The sequence below is a fragment of the Plectropomus leopardus genome, chromosome 11, assembly GCF_008729295.1.
Source record: "Plectropomus leopardus isolate mb chromosome 11, YSFRI_Pleo_2.0, whole genome shotgun sequence".
Lineage (NCBI taxonomy): Eukaryota > Metazoa > Chordata > Actinopteri > Perciformes > Serranidae > Plectropomus > Plectropomus leopardus.
Genome location: NC_056473.1, coordinates 12,043,535 through 12,064,908, shown reverse-complemented (window position 1 = coordinate 12,064,908; position 21,374 = coordinate 12,043,535). Strand labels below are relative to the sequence as shown.

Genomic DNA, 21,374 nt, shown 5'->3' with positions numbered 1-21,374 from the left:
TCAGACGTTTTTGTTTTATGTGAGTACTCAAGTACTCTACAACAATCTAATGTGAGTACTTCAACATAACACTTACTTAAAATGTCTATGTCTAATGTATATATGTTATTTAGTGCAAATAAAAACCAAATCACATCAGTCACATTTTCAGACCTCTTTACAGCAAACAAGAAGCTGGTATAAGTCCCTGGNTTTAATAGGCCAATTGCGGCCTCTTTGTTCAATACATGAATTTCCTCTTGCACGTGTTTTCTATTGATGGCCAATTAACAACCCTATTATTACATCAGACTTTTTTGTTTTTGGTGAGTACTCAAGTACTCTACAACAATCTAATGTCCATCCATGTATATATGTTATTTAGTGCAAATAAAAACCAAATCACATCAGTCACATTTTCAGACTTCTTTACAGCAAACAAGAAGCTGGTATAAGTCCCTGGTCATTTTATTGGGTCTTTTAGGGTTTTTCATTTTTATTTACAAGTTTAGAGTCTTCTGTAATGTACAGGTGTCATAAAGGTTTTCCTATATGTATTTTGTTACAGTATTTATGAATAATGAAAATACACAAAAAACAAGTGTGTGTGACTAATGGTGGCCCTAAAAGCAAGCCAACCAAAAGCTGAAAGGACAGTTATACGAATGTAGTCACCCTGTTTCAATAGCCAGAGAGGATTCCAGCTCGTCTTATTCAAGTATATCATGATCATAAAAACAAATATTAATGAATAAATAAAATAACCATAAACACAATACTCCAATGAGTCTAAGACCAAGACAGATATTGCACCATTTGATGGCACGTACCAAATGTAATATCTTGGCAAAATTAATGATGCATACATCAAATACTCAAAAATTTAGCAACACCAATATTCACAAATAGAAATCAAAACCAGGACTCTGTATATATATATATTGTGCTAATAGAAACAAAACAGTTACAGATTGAACAGAATTAGAAGAAATACTTTCGAGGTTCTCTATAATTGTACCCATCAATGACGCAACATATACTATATGACTCCTGCCCTTTGCTCCTGAGTGGTTAAGTGCAATGTGCATTATGTTTGCTTTCTTTAATAAAAGAAGGGAGTGTAAATCGGTACAAAGTTGGATTATTTGTGTTACATGAATGGCCGCTGGCTTTAACTTTGTTACTGGCTGAAAAATATTTAATTGTGAGCAGCTATGGTTTGTGTTCAGATCATACTGTTCTTCTTTAGTACCTCTAAGTACTGCTGAGTTGCCCTGCTGACTGGGTCCAGCTCCACCCTCGAGACCGAGCCCACCGGTGACATGCGGGCTGAAGCAGCGTCCAGCTCTGCTGTGGCTGAGGACCAGAGAGAGAGCACAGTTACTATCATTCAGTAGCAGCTACAGGTGAAATACTGCCACCAGGTCATAACTTAAAGACTTTATATAAAGATTTGTGTCATGTTTCTAGTTTCAGTGCACTCACCATTGTTTAATTCCCTTGATATGCTTTTGTCCAACTCACTCTGCATCTGGAAAATAAAGACAAAGTTGTCGTTTCAGTTCAAATGTTTTGTCGGCAAACATCAGCCAACATAAAGTGAAAAAGTAAAGCCTTAAAAATAGAAATTTATACATTTTAAAAACAAAGAAACAAGGATGATATTTCACCACCAAACACAACACTATGGTAATGGCAAATACTTGGAAAGTGGAAAAGACACTGCAAGAAAATCAGGATCACTATGTGAAACACAGCAGGACATGCTGAGCATGCAAGCTCTGCTTTAGTGTAGAGTTTCTGCAGGCTGTTTGATGTTGCCTTTTAAAATCTTGCTGCAAGTGGCAAAAGCTGGGTCAATATGGACGCCTGATGTCAGATTTCTTCCGATATTATACAAATAGTTGATACAAGATTAAAACTAATGATAAAATGCGTTTTGGTAAATATCCGGATGAATCTTAGGTTAAAGAAACATTTCTTATAATAATAAGATTATTATAAAACATTACAATAACATGAAAAACCATAAAGCTCTGCACACAACATATCAATGAAAACTGTGTTTCTCTGATATCTGTAATTATTCCACCGTGTGTAGCTACATGCACAATTAGATATGCCTGTCTATATACAAACACGATATACACACAAGCATGTCCATTACATATTCTTCGTTTTAAATTTATTGGTATTCTTGTCATTTTTTTATTATTTTAATCATTTTATTTTTAATTGTCTGATATAATTTGCCTCATTGCAGATCTGAAATGTTTTAATTATACCACTTATTTAACTTAAAACTTATAAAATTAAAAATTAATAAAAATATAAAATTAAATTTATATATCTTTATTACAACAGTCCTTTATTTATCTTTATTATAACAGTCCATTATTTATTTTTATCACAACAATACTTTATGTAACTGCATTATAACAGTACTTTATTTCACTTTATTCTAACAGTAATTTATTTCCTAGTTTAGTATTTTAGTAGCCTACAGTACTTTATAGGAGATTAAAAATATCTTGATTCACAATATAGCCTAAAAATATTGCAGTATGACTTTCAGGCCATATTGTCCAGCCCTTATATCTAAACAAATATAGAGACATGGACATTTCTAGATGGAACAGGACTTATATATATTATTCAAAGTTTTTATAGTTTTGATTTTTTCCCCCCACACATATCCCCATAGGCCAGACGTGTGTCTGCTAGAAACACAGTTTTTGCAGGTTGTGTGTCTCAGCATGGTTGGTCTGTTGGTGATTTATTTGTAGGATTTCTCGTGTATGCAAATACATTATTCTGTGTCTTGTGTGTTGTACTACTCAACTGTGTTGCTTTGTATACTTAAGCACTCTTATAATGAATGGATGTATCATTAAATAAACCTAATTTGAGTTTCAAGTCAAACCAGTACAGAAGAGTGAAGCAAACTAAAATCAGCTTTAGAATGAAGGTATAAATAACTTTTTGAGAAAGCCACATCTTCTCTACTCTACCGGTCAACTTTAGAACATGAAGAAAATCAACTTAAAGCAGAGAATCAGGGAGGATGTGAGATTTCAGCTGGTATAATTAGTTACGTGACAAGCCACAAACCCAGGGTTGCCGCACATTTCACCAGGGAAATTCTATGCCGTCCTTAATTTCTTTAATTTTTCATTTACATTTTTACAACTGTTGCAGTTTTTGCCATTAAACCTTTGAGTTATGATAACATTTGTTATGTCACTTTTGACAATTTGAGTCATAATATCAACTGTCTCTGAAGTAGTCATTTTCCTGAAAGATGAAGCAGGAAAAAGATCTGCTATGAAGTAGACCACTATATAAGAATTCTAAAATACAGCTGAAAGATCAGTAAATATATATATACATTTTCTGTTACTTTTACATTCCTCAGCAACTATTTTTTCAAAGTGCGAACCCTGAACATCATGGTTTGCATGTGAACAGAGCCATATGTGTAGGCCCACCAGCAGGCTGAAGGGAACAGCAGCCAATCAGACACTGAGCTAAATATATCTACACACCTGGTTACGGGTCTGGCTGAAGAGAGGAGAGATGAGAGACAGACTTTTGAGCTAGAAGCTAAAAGAGTGAGAAATAGAAGACAGGTTAGAAGCAAAGTCCCGCTACCATTAAGGCTAGAGACAGAGTGAAGGAGAAGCAATGTCCAGGAGGAGGAAAAGAAAAGAGGGAAGATATGACTTCAGTTTTGAAGAGGGAAGACAGGCGTTAGGAGAATTTTGATTTTTTTTCATAATCTCATCTGATGTGTAATGCCTGAAAACCCACATATTAATATGTCTCTGCGGTTATGAAAATGTAACAGCACACTAACTGGTGTATAAAAAGCAACATCTTTGAATAAAACACCAACAGTTACACAATAACAACGCTCAAAATCATGATGTTATGGAAATGAGAATGGCCCAAAGTAAACAGATTTGACTCCATAAAGAAAATTCCAGCTCTATCAACATGAGAGAGAGTGAATTCATGACTGTACAGACCCTGGTTAGGTAGTCCTCCACCCTGCTGTTCTGCCCCTCAGTCACAGGGCTGAGAAGGGAGATTCCCAGGCCTAGGCTCCTGTTGAGGGGCCCCAGTGTGGCACCATAGTGTGCTGGTGAAGCTAAAGAGCCCACATCCAGCGAGGGCCCTACAAGGCTACCGTTGGCAATGCTGCTCGTAATCAGAGACCTGCTGCGCTCATTGAGCAACTTGGCATTGGCTTCTTCGAGCCGACCGTTGGCCCTGTAGAGAAGATATAATAAAAATTACTAATACAATACAATTATTTTACCAGTTTATTCATTACAACATAATAACCAAAGCCAAATCCCATTACATATTTGTACCCCTCGTTCTCAAGTGCCATCTTGCCGCTTTGGAACAGACTTACAAAGGGTAGTGATTGAAAACGTCCCCTATGAAAAGGACAACCCTTCAACACCCTGATATGCCATCAGTGTGCTGGCGTTTACGTCAAAAGAGGAGACGAGTGTTGCTGGACAATGCGAATGTGCCATCTTTTGCGGTGGTAACTTCTCTTGTGTGGACTACAGGCAGCCTCTTGTGATCTTCAGGACACTTGGGATATATTAACAACTTAAGTTTCATACTATCAATCGATCCGTCATCAAATTTCTAAAAACAACAGCACAAAAAAAAAAAACACTGCTTCATTACCTTGACTATATAAATAATAGACATAGCTACTATGTTGTAATCCATAAGTGGTGGATTGCCGTGTTGAAATCTCGAGTTCTGAGTTTCAGCTGTCGCCATTTTGTTTTTTTGCAGCTAGAAGGGACCAAATTTGGATGAGAGGCTGGGGCTGTGGAGTGAGGGGTGGATCTGACTCACAGACTGCAGCGATGACGCAGACAACCTGTCACTCAAGCAGCCCCGCCCCTTAAATGTGCATAACTTTGCACCTTAATAAAATGTAAAAGGGTGAGTTATAAAGAACTTCACCCTCTGTACAGTTGTTATGAATGTTGTAATTAGCCATAGAGACCAACATTTTTTATACCAGGCTGTAATCATGTTTATTTCTGCTGTTAAGTTGGGTATTTTGTTATGGGGGTCTTTAAACAGTGCCTCAAGTTGCCTTTCTATAAACTACAGTTTTTGGCACTTCTGCACTGGCTTCAATTTTCCGCCTTGGAGGTGCTATGTAACGTTAGCGACCAGTGCTCCTACCTTGCCTGTCTGCACTAATATTAGTGGAGCTGTAACAAATGCAGCAACATGACTGCCAAATTTAATTATATTTTGGGCATGGGGTGACCTCTTGCTCACCTGGTAGAGTGTGTACAAGTCAGCAATGACAATGCAGCGTTAGGTAGTTTTGCTATGCTTGTTATGACGTAAAGGACCATAATAAGTTGAAACGACATAAAACTAAGATAATACGATGGTAATCATAATTTTTTTTAATCTTTATAAATGAAGAAAATACATTTGCTCTTACAGCCATCTTGTCAGTGAGTTCTCATAACACTCGGTTTGAAGTGTGCCTCTGTTTTGGGGGGTCATGTAGCACATGTTCACTTCTCCCTACCGCTCTGTCCCAATAAGAATCAGTACATCCTTCCTCTAGATGTAAATGTGTAAAAACAGAGGGGTATGGGGTGTATTGGGATAGGGGCCAAGGTATTAAAAGTTTGATCAGAGTATCCATTCTAGAAATATGGCACTAAACTGTGAAGAGCAAGCTGATCTCACCTCTCTAGTTTGGCAGCCAGGGACTTGCGGAGGCGCAGCTCGTCTCTGTAGAGTTGGTGGTATCGTTCTAGCTCAGTGCGCGTGGATTCTCTTTGGTTAAGGCTGTCATGATGGACAGTGCGGGCCCGGGTCAGTTCCCCCTCCAGCTCACGGATCTTTTGCTCCAGCTGGGAGCGCAGGTTGGCCTCATTGGCCGCTTTTATCTGATCCAGAGCCTCTTGGGATGCTGCCTGGTTCTGAGCGACAAACACATATAATTCTATTCAATCAGGTTTGGTGATGCTTTAATTGATGCTGACAGGTTGCTGTGTAATCAAAGACTTTCTCAGAAAAGAAAATTGTTAATATAAACCAATAAAATTCACCCAGCAGATCTTTTACCTGCAGGAAGTTGTTGACCTGCTCCAGTTTCTGTTGGATCTCCTTCCGCGCCCTCTCCTCTGCATCACGGCGGTACTGCTCCACCTGGCTCTGCTCCATCTGAGTGGCCTCCATTCGACGTCTCAGGTCCAGCACCTCCTCCTCCAACTGCCTTTTACTCCTCTCTAGGTGGTCATTGCTGCGACCCATGCTCTTTAAGGAGGCAAGCTGATCTTTCAGCTCCCCGTTCACCTTCTCCAGCTGGCTGCGACGGGACCCTTCCTTCTCCAGCTGCGCCTGCAGATCGTCCACCTGGTGACATAAGAAAGAACAAAGATGTTTTGAGGCTGAGGGCTAACAGCTGAGGCTACAGTGAAATCCTGGTGCTGTACCAGACAAACCTTTTCCTTCATGCGCTCAAAGGCACCCTCAGCCTGGCTGTGTCTGCCCAGGTCCATCCGTAGACTGCCCATAGGAGAGCCAAATTCAGCCCCACCTGTCTCCTGATCCCGCAATTTCTTTTTTGCAGTCTTCAATAAAGTACGCAACCTTAAACACATATACACAAACAAAACACAAAATACAAACACAACATATATATTAGCTTGATTAATGATACACAAAGTTAAGTCATTATATCAAATAGTATTCCCACATACTGCAAAATGAAAACCAGTTTTGACTACATGTAACTCATTTATACTAAAATGTGACAGGTTCAGATTAAAAAGAAAACACCCAATAACATCAAAACAACATCTTACTAAAGGCAAACTCAAATTCCTTAACAGAATAAGGTACGTCGAAGAAAAAGAAACACTAAACTGGTCACAAATAAGTGAGCACACAAAATACAAAAACAAGAGAAACACAGATAGACTTATAATACTTGAATAGGAGCTGAGTTTGTAAAATATCTTTACACCAGATACACACATTGGTGCACCACAGCCACATAAGCCAGGAAAGACTGCGCTCTACTGGATCTCAGTTGTGTCTAAACAGGAGGAAGAAGGACTGCCGTGGGTGAGGAAGATGCGAGAGGGAGGAAGCTAGGAGTCACCTGTACATTTCTTTTTGGAGTTCTGTGTTTCTTTTCATCTCTTGATCCAACCGGGTGTCAATGGCTTTCTTCTGCTCTGCTATTTTCTTGGCTTTCTTCTTTTCTATTTCCATCTGGAACAAAGTCAACATAACTCTTGAGGCCAAACTGTGGTATACTGTCAGGATGGATAACTTAAAAAATCATATACAACATTAGCCTGCACATGAATGCCTCACTGTGATCACCTGGGTGTTCAGGTCTGTTTTTTCCTTCTCAAGCTCCGCCAGGCGCAGTCCTAACTTAGAGCGGCCTTTCAGCTCCTCCTCCCACATGGCCTGAGAGTTCTGGGCTGTGTGAGACAGCATGCTTTGCTTCTGGACCTCAGGTAGAGAAAGACCGAAGCAGTAAATATAAGCATTATACATGTACATATTACAAACATACATTCTCCTCAGCTTGTTACAATAATCACATTTCTGACTGTTCATTGCACCTGTGAGAAACTGTTTCAAATATACTGTAACAGTGTGGTCTTTTTCCCAATAGTTTAACAAGATGTATTTTTTGGTAGACTGTATTAGTACAGACTTAACATGCCCCTGATCTAATTTTTCATTGAAAGAAACTATTAACCCACGGTTTCCCACACATTAATTTATTTGTGGTGGCCTCCCACAATAATAAAAAAAAGGTGCCACCACTAAAAGATTTTCTATTTTTGGAGCTGAATCGTTCATTAGGAGCACTGTTGAGATACACATAGCATTTGCTCATGCATTGCACCTCTTGGAGCGCAGAGTATACTCCGGGGCAGATGGAGCAGCAGAAAGTCAGGCACATTAAAAGTGAAGCTTGACTGTTCATTCTGCTGGGTCTAAAAGTTTGCATTCACTCGCAGGAGCTTCACCTCTCATCCATCGACCTGATCTAATCAGCTCTGAATGGACCAAAAAATTAATTATCCACCCCGAAAGTCATAAACTTCTCTCTAGAAAGACAGGACTTGTTCAGATATCTCCAAGTTAGGCACCATTTTAACAGAAATATTAGAGTTACTCAGGAAAGCGATGACTCTGATTAATGTTTAATGATGCATGCAAGTCCAATCTCCACAGAAAATTAGCTGCTAGAATTTATTCATTCTGTCTGCGAAGTGTCGCTCCACAATAATTTCCAATCTAAATGGGAGAAAGAAGCCAGTTCAACTCTCACAGAGGAGGAACAGCTTAAAATTTGTAAGACACAAGTAACTACTTCAAGATCAGATCAATGGAGAGAATTCAAATGGAAAAATATTAACAGGTTTTTCATCACCTCAAAGATGAAACAAATACAGGATGTGGTCACTGTTGGAAGAAATGTGAGAATTCCTTGGCTCAATACTTTCCGAACTTTGGGGCTATATAATCCAAGCAGCTTTTGTTGAACTTTACCCTTTTGACCCATTCTGCTTTATGTCTGTGCCTGTTATTGTTTATTCTAAAAATCAATAAAAATAACGTTTAAAAAAAGTATGACTTTATATACCACCAACCTCTTGACTGAGTTGGTCTTCCAAAGTCATCTTACTGCTTTGGAGGTTTGTAACCAAGTCTTCCAAATGACTTCTGACCTACAGAAATAAGAAAAGCCTTGTAAAAAAATAAGTTGTTCATCAATTTATAAAGTCAAGAAGAAGAACACATTGGACTAAAGGTATTAACATGCATCATGCAACTTGAGAGAAACAGGACTAAAAGACCCCCATACCAAGATCAGGCTTTAAGGAGAAAACACATTTTGATGTCACCAAGAAAACCCCAAACTAGCACAAAGCTAAACTTCTGTATGTTTGGATTCCTGGTCTAGCAGCTTTTGCAAAAAGTCAAAAAAAAAAGCCCAGGTGCATTTCTTGGTGAAAATAGATTAATATGATTTTATTATTCCCGTCGATTTCTATATAATTTACAAAGCAGTACAGAGGAAAACCCACACAGAAAAACTACGCCTACATCCACAATACCAACCCCTTCTCCAGGCGAGCAGTCAGATAGCTGGAAAAAGATGGGATACCTTAAAATATAACCATGACTTTATAATGTAGAGTCAGCTCTTTAATGTCAGAATCCTGAGATATTTAATTTTGCTTTTTTAGTCACAAAAAAAAGAAAAGGCGCCACCAGGCTCCTGTGTAAAATGTGTGTGCGCAGGATATTGGTTCAGATTTTCAGCAGCACTCACCCTGGCAGATTTCTCAGCTCCTTTCTGTAGTGCTTCAATTTTGTTGGACTGTTGTTTGGCAGCAGCTTCCAGTCTGGCGTTCTCTATCTCGAGCCTAATGTGACATTACATTGACACACTCTGCATCACAGGCATTCACATAGAAACATATCTGAACTCAAAGCTGAAAATGCTTTTAACACACTTTAATGGATTTATAATTATTTCTCCGTCGTGAAGTTGGCTTACTTTTCAAGCTGATTTTTTTTATACATATGACACCCAATAAAATAAAATACATCGATTGATCTCTGTGTGTGTGCATAAAGCATGTGTTCGTACATACCTTTGCACAGCTTCCTCCAGCTGTTTAATGGTGGTTTCAGAGGCTCCTGAGGCAGACAGCGCCTCCTGGTGTTTCAGAGCAGCAGTGTTGAGTTCCTTTTCCTTTTCATCCAGACTACTCTTTAGACTGTTAATGCGTCTCTCAGCCTGCACATACTGGTGTTCGCTTTCCTCCAGCTACATGACAGAGACAGAGAAGCATTAACCTCATCAGTAATGTTGGACTTAAATATCTGTTCAGTGAATATACTGAAAGTTATTACTGCTTATGACCAACTGCTCTATTGCCGTAAAAATGTCAAAATGAGCAATCAAATCTCAGTACAGCTTTAAGTGCGTGTTTCATAATTGTACACACAGTGGGTACTATAGATGTGGTGATAATGTGCTGCCACAGGGTGGCACTGTTCCCTGCTGTTACCTTTCCTTTGAGCCTGTCCAAGTCTTTAAAGAGACGAGCCTTCTCTTCTTCCAGGTCATTGCGGTAGCGTGTGTTGACCTCCAGAGAAGCTTCACTCATTGACAGCTTCTTGAGTGAGTCGGCTAGCTCCTGCTGTAGCTTCCTCAGACTAGTCTGTGCTCAGAAAGAATCCAAATACAACAGGATTTGATTAGATATAAAGAGAGCCTTAACTGGTTTGTAGAATAAAGGCTAAAAGTGGGAGGTGGAGGAAGTTCGGTAATCCTCTTACCCTGCAGAGTCCTAATCTTACCTCTCTTTCGTTCTTCTCTTCCTCTAACTTGTAGACTTGATCTCGGAGATCGGCAGCCTTACTGGCGAGCTCTTTGTTTCTCTCCTCCACTAGTTGCACTCTCTCTTCACAGTCAGAGCGCAGCTTGGACAGAATGTCACTGAAGCGTTCTTGGGCATCTGTCACAGCACGCTCCTTTGCAACTCCTTTGTTTTGGGCCTCCTCTAGCTGCTGCCGCAGTAACATGCCCTCACTCTGGGTTTGAGCTAGTCGCTCCTGTGTGGCCTCTTGCCGTGCACCCGCACGGCTGACCACCTCCCTCTCAGCTTGCAGAGCTGTTTCTAGCTCCTTGACACGAGCAGCCGCCTGCTCCTTCTCCCGCTGTAGGACCTCCAGCAAGAGGCCTTTCTCTGTCAGCTGCAGCGTGGCCCGATGAACCTCATTCTCCAGGCTGTTTGCACGAGTCTCTGCTTTGGCCAACTTCTGGGAAAGGCCGCTGACTGCCTCACGGTGACTGGCTGTTTCACCTGTAAAAGTAAAAAACATAAGAGTTAAAAAAAAAAAAAAAAAAAAACTACGCTCACAACAGTTTATTCAAATCTGGCTGTCAATGACAACTGAGCAACTGCTACAGTCAAGCCCTTCTGACTGGATCTTCTCTTAAATGTACATGCATAAAGGATGAAATCACATTTTATGAATTACACATTGGGTGCATTTTAGATTTCAAACTGCTCTTCCACATGGATGTGCCTGTTTCATGAAAAAAGTACTAACCTGTGAGTTTGTCTTTAAGACGCTGGTGTTCCTCTTTCTCCCGGAGCAGAGCTCTCTCTGTCTCTGTGTGAGCTGCCAGGCATAGCTCTGCCTCCTTTATGGCTCCAGCCAGGCGCGTACGAGTGGACTCAACCTCTGCATCCAGTGTTTCACGAGTCTGCCGCTCATTTTCCAGACGGGTTGTTGTTATAGTTAACTCAGACTTCAGGGCGGTCACCTGGTTATTGCAGTTGAAGACAGTTTGGGTCAGGGCCTCACTGCTGAGTTTGAGATCTCGCCGAGCATCTTCCAGCTGTTCCTTAAGGGCCTCATTCTCCTCTGTAAGGTGACTCTCTTTGAGACTGCTATTGGCCTGCGAACGCTCGAGGTCTGTTCTCAGGACGGTTAGCTGCTCCTGGAGGGTAGCAGTCTGTTGAAGCAACTCCCTCTCTCTGTCACTGGCCTCAGTGAGCTGAGACAAGGCCTGTAGACATCACAAGAAAGTTAAGATTCCTTAAATCAACAGGTTTTCTTTAAGATCTGATTACAAAATGGATTAGTTGTTCCCAAACTGCATTTTTACAAATGGTAATCTTCTAATAGCAACACAAGACTGTACAACTCTCACTTCACAATTCCTAAAAGTTTCGGAATATTTTTCTGTTCATGTCCAGCCACTTACACAGAAACACATCAGTGGGTGCAAACTGTTAGAAGATCATCTAAACCACAAATCAAACTAATGTTTTCCCAAATAATGAATACCGCTCTGTGAATATTACCTCATTGCTTTTGCTAATGTTTCTTTTGTTCTCGTCTTCTATCTCTTGCTGCTTACGAAGATGGCTGTTGAGCAGATTCTCCTGCAGCGTCCGAGCACTCCGCTCCTGAGCCAGCAGTCTCTGAGTCTCACTGTGGTCCTCTTCAAGCTGGGTGATTGACAAATAACCAACCAATGTAACAATCACATATACACCAAAAAAACTACTGGACAAGCTAGGTACTGGTAAAACACTCAAAATCATCCAAATAATAAAGTCAAATTATCTTAATATCTACACAGTTATATCGCATTATTAATAAAACTTTATCAAACATCAGTACAAGGAAAACAGCGTAATATCACTGCTCACTTTGAACAGAGAAATAAAGAGCGTGTACCTGTTTCATGCTGTTGACCAGCGTTCTCATCTCCAGCTCCAGATTTCTGAGGGTTAGCTCAACCTTCTGTCGCTCCTGCACCTCCAACTGATGCTGCTCCTCCGTCCTCCTCAGCTTATCTCTGGTCGTGTTGTACATCATGGTGGCATTGCGGCGATTTTCCTGCTCCTGTTTCAGCTGAAATCTACACAGGCAGAAATTTCAAGTCAATAAACCACAATAGAGATCCATAAAACAAGCAAACACATAAGATAAGATACACAAAAATATCAGAAAAGAATGCAAGACTATGCATGTACAGAAATGGCTACAGAGAACATAAAAAAGTAATACTCACTTGAGGTTTGTGACTTCAGTCTGCAATTCCAGCTGGCTGCGCTCCAAGGCAGATTTAACATCTTTGACTTCCTCCAGAGAGCCTTTCAACTCCGACCTCTCCATTTCCAGCGTGCTCACCTTGTCTGCCAGGTACCCATGGCGACTCCGTGCCTTTTGGATGGAGCGCTCATATTCATGGAAAATGTTTTGCAGCTTCACCATGCTTCTGGAGTCTGTGAGATATAATATGGCAGAGGCAGAATCATTTACTTAAAAGCATATACTAGCTTGCTTTCAAAGGTGAATTATGTACAGTACAGTGCAATATTAGCTTTTGAATGAGCTGAATCAGTACCCAGAGTGGCTGAATCGAGCTTCTGAATGAGGAGGGAGGCGTGACGGTAGCCTGAAGTGGGAGAGTCGATGTCATCTGTGGCTGTGTCTGATGACTGAGTAAGTTCATCAAAGTCTTCTGCCATCTCCACTTCTTTAGGGTTCTGAATTTAGAAACAAACTGGGGTTAAAAAGTCATTCAGTTTCTCATTTTGTATTGTGTACGACAAATTTCTGACAAGTTACTGACAGAATTCATGCTCTACCTCAATTTTCTGTTGTCCACTGGTTGGAAACCTGAAACCAGCAAACACAGGGAAGAAAAACAGGGGTTAATTCAAAAACTGAAGCACATGTTCTCATGACAGGACAGCTGCACTGAAAAGTTGTTGGAAGTAAAATGGTATAATGCAGTATACTATTATTATTTTTTGTAAAAATAGTAGTTAGTCATGCAACTGTGTAGGGAGGAAAATAATTAAAATCAAGAAAAACTGAATCCTACTGATCACCCCCCACCAGCACTGTGAAGGTTTGTTTTGACTGATTGCAAAGCAAATTTCTACCTCAGTTTCTGAGTTTATATATTGAAAGATTGTGTTTATTCATCACAAACCAACAATACACAAACAAGACTTTCTAACTTACCAACAACTCTAATAGTTCAGTTCAGACCAAAGATTTGCGATGAACCAAGTTGAAACTTGCAACCATCGCAACTAGACATAACAGTGTATCATCTCCATGGCAACAATTCTCTGTACTTCAGTTATGATTTCAAACTTTTAAGGCCTATTAATTTGTAGCTTTGTAATGTATGATTGTGTATAGTGATGCTGAGATATTTTCTGCAGATCTAGTAGTGATGAAAAAAAAGCATAAACAAAACATGAGCCTTAGATGTAGCGTAGTCATAAATACACAAAAATAATTTCAATAACCAGTGGGATGAATCAGTCAATGAGTTGGTGTGCCATATGCATATTCAGTGAGCAGCAGCAGCCACACACCGTCCAACACCAACACACCATGAGGGAATGTAAATAAGATGGACTCTGCCTTGGCGGGACATCAGAGAATGCCCTGCTTCCTGACAAATCATAACCGACTAGGCCAGCAACTTTACTGTTGAAAAAGGCGATGTGTCTTGCATTCTAAAACCAGCCAATGGTGACTTTACAAGCTGAGTTAAAGGTGATACCATCAGCCGGCTTGAGTCGAGCTAAGACCGGTTAGTTCACATCACTGCAACTTTTCTCTGCAATGGTCTAAAACGGTTTTGCCTTTTCACAAATTTTGGTCTGAACCGGACTTTATGTTCCTCCTTGTATGTTAATTAAGTGATGCACTACAGGTTTTGGATTAGCATGCATTTTTTTCTTTTATTTGATTATTTTTTGTTTTGCACAGAGACCTTAATTAACTCTCCTAAGAGAAATCGGTGACTGTTCACATCTACTGGCCTCTACTTGCTGTTGTAACTTTATAATTCACTTTGCGTTCAGTCTGAACACCCCTTACTGGTTAGTGACAGAGAAAAAATTGATACAAAAAGTGGCATACTGCATATATACCTTCCTTCATCGTCCGACACTTCACTTAAAGTGCTATCATCAAACACAGAGAGAGGGTCTCCATTGACATGAGTGTTGGTCTGAGGGGCTCTGCTGCGCCGGGCCCCTCTGACCAGCTCCAGCTGTAAGGTCTCCTCTACAGCTTGCCCCTCCTGTTTGTTGCTATTGTAGGTCTGCTGGAGCGGGAGATGCAATTGCACTGGCGCCCCGTTGGTGCTATGGAGAGCAATAAACCTGATAGTCAATGAGCTGTGACATCTACACCTTGGACCTTTTGAGATGGTGCTAAAGAAAACTTCATCAAATGGAATCAGTAAAATAAAGTTTGGACTGAGCTCTTGTTGTTGAATGTGCCGTTGAAAAAAAAATGTAGCTAAAGAGCATTTCTCAAAAAGGGTATTACAGAACGATTTATTCAGACAACAACATACACATACACACTCAAAGCAAAAATAAAATGTATTCTTAAAGAAAATATCTGCCAACTGAATCTAGAGGAGGATTGTGGATGTGTTCTGAAATTCTAAGACCATTAGTCAACATTTGCTAATGATTACTGTACAAAAGCAAACTAATGCATACCTCTTGGTGGCTGCAGGCTGCTGTTCCTGCTGAACTGCTCTGGCTTGACTTGACAGGCATCCTAACCTTGTCTCAGGTTTCTTAGTACCCATGTCTCCCAATGTAGTTCCATCAGTATTCCAGGAAGTACTGGATTTTTCCACCTCCATCTCAGTCTTTGTCGTGTTTTTGCCAACCTGAAAAGACAAAGGGAAAATATTTAACAACTGGATTTGAGAAATGAATCCTATCTAACACAGGTTGCGGCCAGCCTTTTAAAATGCATTTTGGAGCAGGGACTTGTACACTTTGTCATGCATAATTTAGTGTCACCCCTCCCTTCTGAGACCTAACACCTTAGTGTGGTTACCCTATTTGATGTGGTATTTTCTGTTAATTACAAGGATGCAGAATTCTATGCATTACAATGCTTGCTGTGGCATTGTCAATACCTGCCCTGAGAAAAATGTCTGATAAGACATCCAAAAACTGGAAAAGACAGTGGTCTTTCAAACACAAAAATTACAATCTAAAGAAATTGTAATTCAAAGATTCTTTACTTCATAACAGCAAAGCTACAATATAAATATCGCTTACAATATTATCTCTGGCAGTTTAAAATGTATGCTACCTACAATGGCCTCTTACATTCAATATTATAGACTGCATTTGTGAATTAAAAAGCCAAACTGTGTAGCAAAGACATAGCACTACATTTATATTTCCTTGTATGCTCAGGAAATATAAGAACACTCAACAAAAGGCTGGCCAAAAATACATCTATTAATTAACAACATAGCTCCATATGTAGATAAAAACGGCTTATTCTAAGGTTATGAAAACCGAACGACTCTTAGTGTTGGGTGACTATAAACTAATTACAACATATTTATGGATATTATATTTTGTTTCTGCCAATGAATGCTGCTAAATTCTAAACGCTATCTTTAAGCATAGTGAGCATAAAGAGACAAAAAATATATACAACTGCAATATCATTGCAATGGCGCTTCTTTTTTGGGAAAAGAAGGCTATTATTTGCAGAATCTTCAAACCACATCATCTAGAAAAGAGAGTTCATACAATTGAAACTATTCAACATAAAGATACATGCAAGGTCCATGCATGAAAAAGAATGAGTCACTACTTAAGACCACAAAAGACTGAACTTTGTTTAGTTTTGGAGTACAATCAAGAATGCCAAACAATTAATACATATATTGTTTTAGGTTACTTGAGTGCAGTGCAAATGTCCCTCAGCATGTAGTAGTTCAATTCTACATTAGTAAAAAAGGGACACAAAAATGTAGGGACAAACATGCGCTTCTACTTGAAATCAAACCTAAACAAAATGCACATCAAGACATGGAAAAACGACACTAACAGAAGGAAGTAAGATGAGGTAATGATGTATGGTAAGGTTGGTCCTTTTGAAACAGCAGATTAAAAGAAATTAAAAAAAAAAGTACATGGATGAAATGAAGACAAAGAGAAACGATCAAGAAGGTACTAAGGGAGGGGCGGCCATCCTCTACCTCTTTGTTGAGTCGGGCCTTTTCTTTCTCCAAATCCAGGAAGACAACCTTCAGCATCCCTACCTCAAGTTTAAATCTTTCCTTGTCCTCTTCCAGGTCCTCATCAGAAACACCCGGGATAGATGCTGAACGTCTGCTTAGTGACGGAGAGCGAGACCCGGTGAATTCCTCAGGATCCTCTTCTGAACTCGCATTGTTCTTCTCAGTTACATCTGCAGTGTCTTCCTTCCACGTAAGGTCCAGATGTTGTTTCTCTAATGGCCCAAGTTTGGCCTCATCTTTTGAGAATGTCCTACAGTCAACATCACATGTGGGTATGGTATGATCATCATTAAAAGCTCTGGGAACAGGGTCTATGCTGCTGTCTCTCTGTGCTGTGGTGGGTTTTGGTAAGGGAGACCTGAACCTTTCCAGAGCATTATCAGGCAGTAGACTTGGATCTCGACACATGCGGCTCTTACTTGCTGGAGTCATACAGACCTGCATTCTGTCCTCACGTAAGGAGTTGTCTGTTGACTCTGTTGCAGAGTCTTCCAGTCCAGACTCCCTCTGCTCAGGTATAGTGAGAAGGACGGTACTCCTTGCTCTGGCCATTGGACGCACAATGACTTCCCCTTCATCGTCATCGCTTGACTCTTCTTCTGCAGAAGTTGATTCAGCCATGGCCTGTTCTTCTGTGGCGTCTCCCGCAGAATGTCTTGATTTAAGTAGTTCTCCAAACTTCTCTTTTAATTCACCAGCAACATTCTTGAAGGTGGATTTTACCTCCCTTTTCTCCACCTCAACCCAGAGCTTCTCATAACGATTCTCCCACGGGATGTTTTCCCCCGCTTCACCTCTTTCTTCAGGACTGCGTTGATCTTTAAAGTCCTTGTCCTGTACTCCACCTTCAGAGCTCACATGGCCAGATGGGTGTGGGTTATTTAGATCTAACTCACATGTGTCTACTGCATCATCTATCTCCTTTGATGGCATGGGTGGACCACGATAAACACAAAAGAAACAAGACAAAAATGCAAAACAAGAAGTTTGGACTCATGTCACATTTAGGGAGTAAGTTATGCATGTAGCACATATAAAACACAAAATTCATATTTATATGGAGGTATTTCATTCTCATTGTACCCTGTTGTACCCGGTCAGAATTATGTCAGTCAAATTGGATGTGACTGTCCAATACATATATTCAACTATTTGCTTTTTTCTTTTTACATATAGAGTTCAAGTATCTGATCAGGGTGTGGCGCGATATGCTGGGCTGGATGACGATGGTCTCCTGCGGGCTGAAAAGAAAACTTTGGAGGGGGTGTGACGGTAGGGGTAACACTAATCACTGTAGCTTTAAAACTTAGCCTGCTACAGCCTCTTAAAGACAGAAATACTGTCCAGCATTTAACACAGTTAAAAAAATAAAATGTCATGATTAACGCATTAACGCTAACAGCCCCATTTTTAATACATAGCTCTTCTTTGAAATATGCACATACTAAACAATAGACTGACTTGATGATGAATTTTAATTTTCCAGAAATTGAGAGAACATGAATGTTGTTCATGTGTCTGGGACAAAAGTCTCAAAACTAAAAAAGGATTGTGGTAAAGCTGGTATATTCTGGGTATTTCTCACCTTTTGCTGCTGCTTGTCAGACTCCACATTACTTTTACCATCTCTTGTCATCAGTGAGAGCTCAGGGGAACCTAAGAAGACAGAGTTTTTATCCAGAAAAAGTGCACACAAACATCTGTAGGCATATTAAAAAAGACCAGTGAGCCTTACCTGGTGTAACCACTGCCTGAGGCTCAGCTATGTTTTGCAGCTGATTGTCAGTTTGCACTGTACTGCAAGGAGGTCTCATATTGTCTGGTTCCCAATCTGAATCTGAATTTCAAAGCATTTAAAGAAAGATAACAATGGTGCAGTCAGTTATAAATATGCATGTTTGCAAGATTACATAAGGACTTAACATGCTTTACCTTCTTCACTCTCAGGTTTCTGAAACACCATCCTCCTTGCTCGAGGTTGGGGCACGGGTTGGGAAGGTGTGCTTGGCAGTGTCTTGTTGGAGCTGATGCTCCTCTGAGGTGTTGGGGGTGCTGCTGGAGCAACGTCTTCATCCTGTTCTTTAACAGATGGATAGGAGCATTCTGGGAACTCCTCAAGTCCAGGGGAGGCCAGTCTGCGGCCAGGAAGGGTTCTCTTACTGGTAGTGCTGGCGGAGTCCCAGTCTGATGCATCTGGGTCATGAATACAAGAAGCTGTAGGTCAATGAATATAATATGATGCTGATGTTTCTGAAGGGTCAGAGGTCGGTTTACATCGGGATGACCACAACACAAGAGAACACTACTCAGTGGAAAAGACCTGGGATAAGCTGGAAAGCTATTGCACTTCATCAATCTGAGGTCTTAAACAAGAACTACAGCTGCCAGTGTATACAGTCCACCTTGTCTAATCAGCTAGTTCGTGTTTACTGACCTGCTTTTTTAGCTTCAAGGAGTCCGAAGGCAGAAACATACAAAGGTAGTGAAGTGAGTGTTGAATATGGATACTGCAGATCATTTAATTAAAAGCTTCAGAAAGACAGCAGCTGCTACGTTTTTGAAAGTAAAGCTTTCATAATGTGGATATTGGGCACTACTGTGGAGATATAAGACGGTTTACAAGCAGTAACCCTATAAAGGATGCATGTGCATTACATTTAGGGCCAAAAGGCGGCCCCTAACACTGAGAGCACTTTTTGTATGTTGCTGCGTCCTTTTTTTTTATTGTTGCAAGGCAACTGCAGAGTCACGTGTCCTTAGCTTAACCTGTATTTCACTGTAAAGTTATCTCACAGATTTGTACCTAAAAATCTGTACAAAAAAATGGACAGGCTGAGAGCACCTGGGGACAGGACACTGGGAAACACATATCTGTGCTGGGTACGTGTGAGGGGAAGAAATCACAGGAAGGACCTCCAGGTTGTCCAGATGTTTGTCAAACTGTCCCCGACTCAGTCTAAAAAAATCATCCAGGCCAATCTGCTGCATATATTCGGGCCTATTTATAGTTGGGAAAATGTTAGAAAGTAGTTGAGACTATAATTTGTTCAAATATGTCTTGCAGCTTGTCTGGTGGGGCAATGACAAAACATTAGCTTCATACTATACACTACCACTTGATGCCTAACACAGAGGGCTTGCCTCTCATTTCATCTGATTGGACAATGGGAAAAAAATCCCAACGACATTAGAAGCTCTCCCTCTCTGAGGTGAAGTTTTTTTCAACTTAAGGCATTTAGGGCACTTCTGCAAAAACAGAAGGGGCATTGAGAAGAAAAACAGGGAGCACTCCGCTACGCAAAAGTAGCAAGCAAGACGCTTCACTCTCATTTCATATTTACAATAAGCCGTCCCAGGCTGCTAACATGCATGCTGTTTTACCAGGGCCCGAGGTGATCAACTGCCTCAAGATCATGTCGACAAATGAATGAAATATATAAACAAACTGGAGAATTTCTTATTTTAACTTACCCTCAAGATCATCAACATCCCCCAGGCCAAGCTCTTCCATTAAGTCTGTCAAAGAGAAACAAAGTAACATGTTAAATACAGTGTAAAATAAATAATCAATTCTTAGACTTACATGAATTATGATGCTCCAAATTATATTATTTACCAGTCTTTCGTTCATTGTCCCCTTCAAGTTTGCTCAAAACACGAAGTGGTTCCCATTTTGCCTTTTCAGTCTGGTAGGACAAAAATGCTATTGAGTCCAACAGATAATAATTTTTACAGTCTACAGCATTTAGCTGCTGAACCTACCTCTTTTTGTATAGTATCATCTTTATCATGATGATCGTCTCCATTATCATTTCCAACTGCAAGAGACAAGACATGGCATGTTAGAGACAACACAATGAACTTCTTCTGTTAAAAATAAATATATATATATACAGTATATGTACTCTGACGAAGCTAGATGAGTTTGCCAGAACATTGCAAAAAGCATTCCCATGCAAATGAGCTCAGTTAATAAGTGTGAAGATACATGGTTAGGTCTCAGAAAGGCATTTGGATTCCTCGTTCTGGACTGGAGCACAAGTCACAAGACACAAGAATGCTGATAAGTGCTGCACTCATTGGAGCCAAAACCTGCTGAAACCAAGCAAGCTAAGAAGACCCTGTAACCCCAAATTTGGGAAAATTGGGTTCAAGGATAACAGGCAGGGGTGGAGTGGTGTATGCTGCATGCACTCTCTTATGGTGATCATAAGGTGATAGTCAGGGCCTCTGGTATGGTTAACATGCTGTTCCTCAGACCTATGAGTAAAGACATTCATACCCTCTCCCCTGCTGCCTCTTGGCCTGCCTACACTCCTCCGAAGCTCTACGACTGCCATCCTATTGCCTCCATCCCCTCTCAAAAAAGAGGGAATGTAAAAGAAGTCTACAAAAAAAATGTCACATATAGACAGTTTCACTTGAATTGCAGAGAGGTTTAGAGATTCCTTGACTGCGACGGGAAATAAACTCAGACACATTTGGAGTGTTTACTACTGACACTCTAAAAGTGGTCTATTGATGTAGAAGCTGTGTTGATTGATGGAAACTATATTGCATTGCACATCCTATACCATATTTAGACTGAAAAATGACAGCTTGAACCATTGGTCATTGAAAACATAATGCATGCATTCATACACTGAAGCACAGTTTTCTACTATTATGATCAAATAACATCACACTGTTTCTGCAGCATGAAATGGTGCCTGGAATGATTCGACTG

General features: G+C 40.3%; 1 protein-coding gene across 8 annotated transcripts in view; it reads right to left on the bottom strand.

The window, feature by feature from the left end:
* Positions 1–430: 430 nt before the first annotated feature.
* si:ch211-272n13.3 (ankyrin repeat domain-containing protein 26) overlaps positions 431–21,374 on the bottom strand; it is a 30,744-nt gene continuing 9,800 nt past the window's right edge. Inside the window, exons 15-45 of one of the 8 annotated variants that reach the window (XR_006106313.1) lie at positions 20,931–21,035; positions 20,411–20,466; positions 20,265–20,334; positions 20,120–20,164; positions 18,581–18,841; positions 18,384–18,485; positions 18,234–18,304; positions 16,607–17,569; positions 15,093–15,268; positions 14,511–14,726; positions 13,203–13,233; positions 12,959–13,100; positions 12,623–12,836; positions 12,286–12,469; positions 11,907–12,053; positions 11,146–11,608; positions 10,390–10,895; positions 10,098–10,250; positions 9,678–9,853; positions 9,353–9,446; positions 9,139–9,165; positions 8,667–8,744; positions 7,378–7,512; positions 7,151–7,263; positions 6,489–6,636; positions 6,109–6,399; positions 5,728–5,963; positions 4,008–4,251; positions 3,525–3,582; positions 1,465–1,510; positions 1,305–1,335 (exon numbers count right to left, since the gene is read on the bottom strand). Coding sequence is in view for 7 of the 8 variants with exons in the window: in XM_042496148.1 (XP_042352082.1) it covers positions 1,205–1,335; positions 1,465–1,510; positions 4,008–4,251; positions 5,728–5,963; positions 6,109–6,399; positions 6,489–6,636; positions 7,151–7,263; positions 7,378–7,512; positions 8,667–8,744; positions 9,139–9,165; positions 9,353–9,446; positions 9,678–9,853; positions 10,098–10,250; positions 10,390–10,895; positions 11,146–11,608; positions 11,907–12,053; positions 12,286–12,469; positions 12,623–12,836; positions 12,959–13,100; positions 13,203–13,233; positions 14,511–14,726; positions 15,093–15,268; positions 16,607–17,569; positions 18,234–18,304; positions 18,384–18,485; positions 18,581–18,841; positions 20,120–20,164; positions 20,265–20,334; positions 20,411–20,466; positions 20,931–21,035 (5,624 nt within the window). In the remaining variant the exon portion in view is untranslated. Of the gene's footprint in view, positions 1,336–1,464; positions 1,511–3,524; positions 3,583–4,007; positions 4,252–5,727; positions 5,964–6,108; positions 6,400–6,488; positions 6,637–7,150; positions 7,264–7,377; positions 7,513–8,666; positions 8,745–9,138; positions 9,166–9,352; positions 9,447–9,677; positions 9,854–10,097; positions 10,251–10,389; positions 10,896–11,145; positions 11,609–11,906; positions 12,054–12,285; positions 12,470–12,622; positions 12,837–12,958; positions 13,101–13,202; positions 13,234–14,510; positions 14,727–15,092; positions 15,269–16,606; positions 17,570–18,233; positions 18,305–18,383; positions 18,486–18,580; positions 18,842–20,119; positions 20,165–20,264; positions 20,335–20,410; positions 20,467–20,930; positions 21,036–21,374 lie in introns of all 8 variants that reach the window. The other 7 variants (XM_042496148.1, XM_042496149.1, XM_042496152.1 and 4 more) reach the window with 7 other exon arrangements.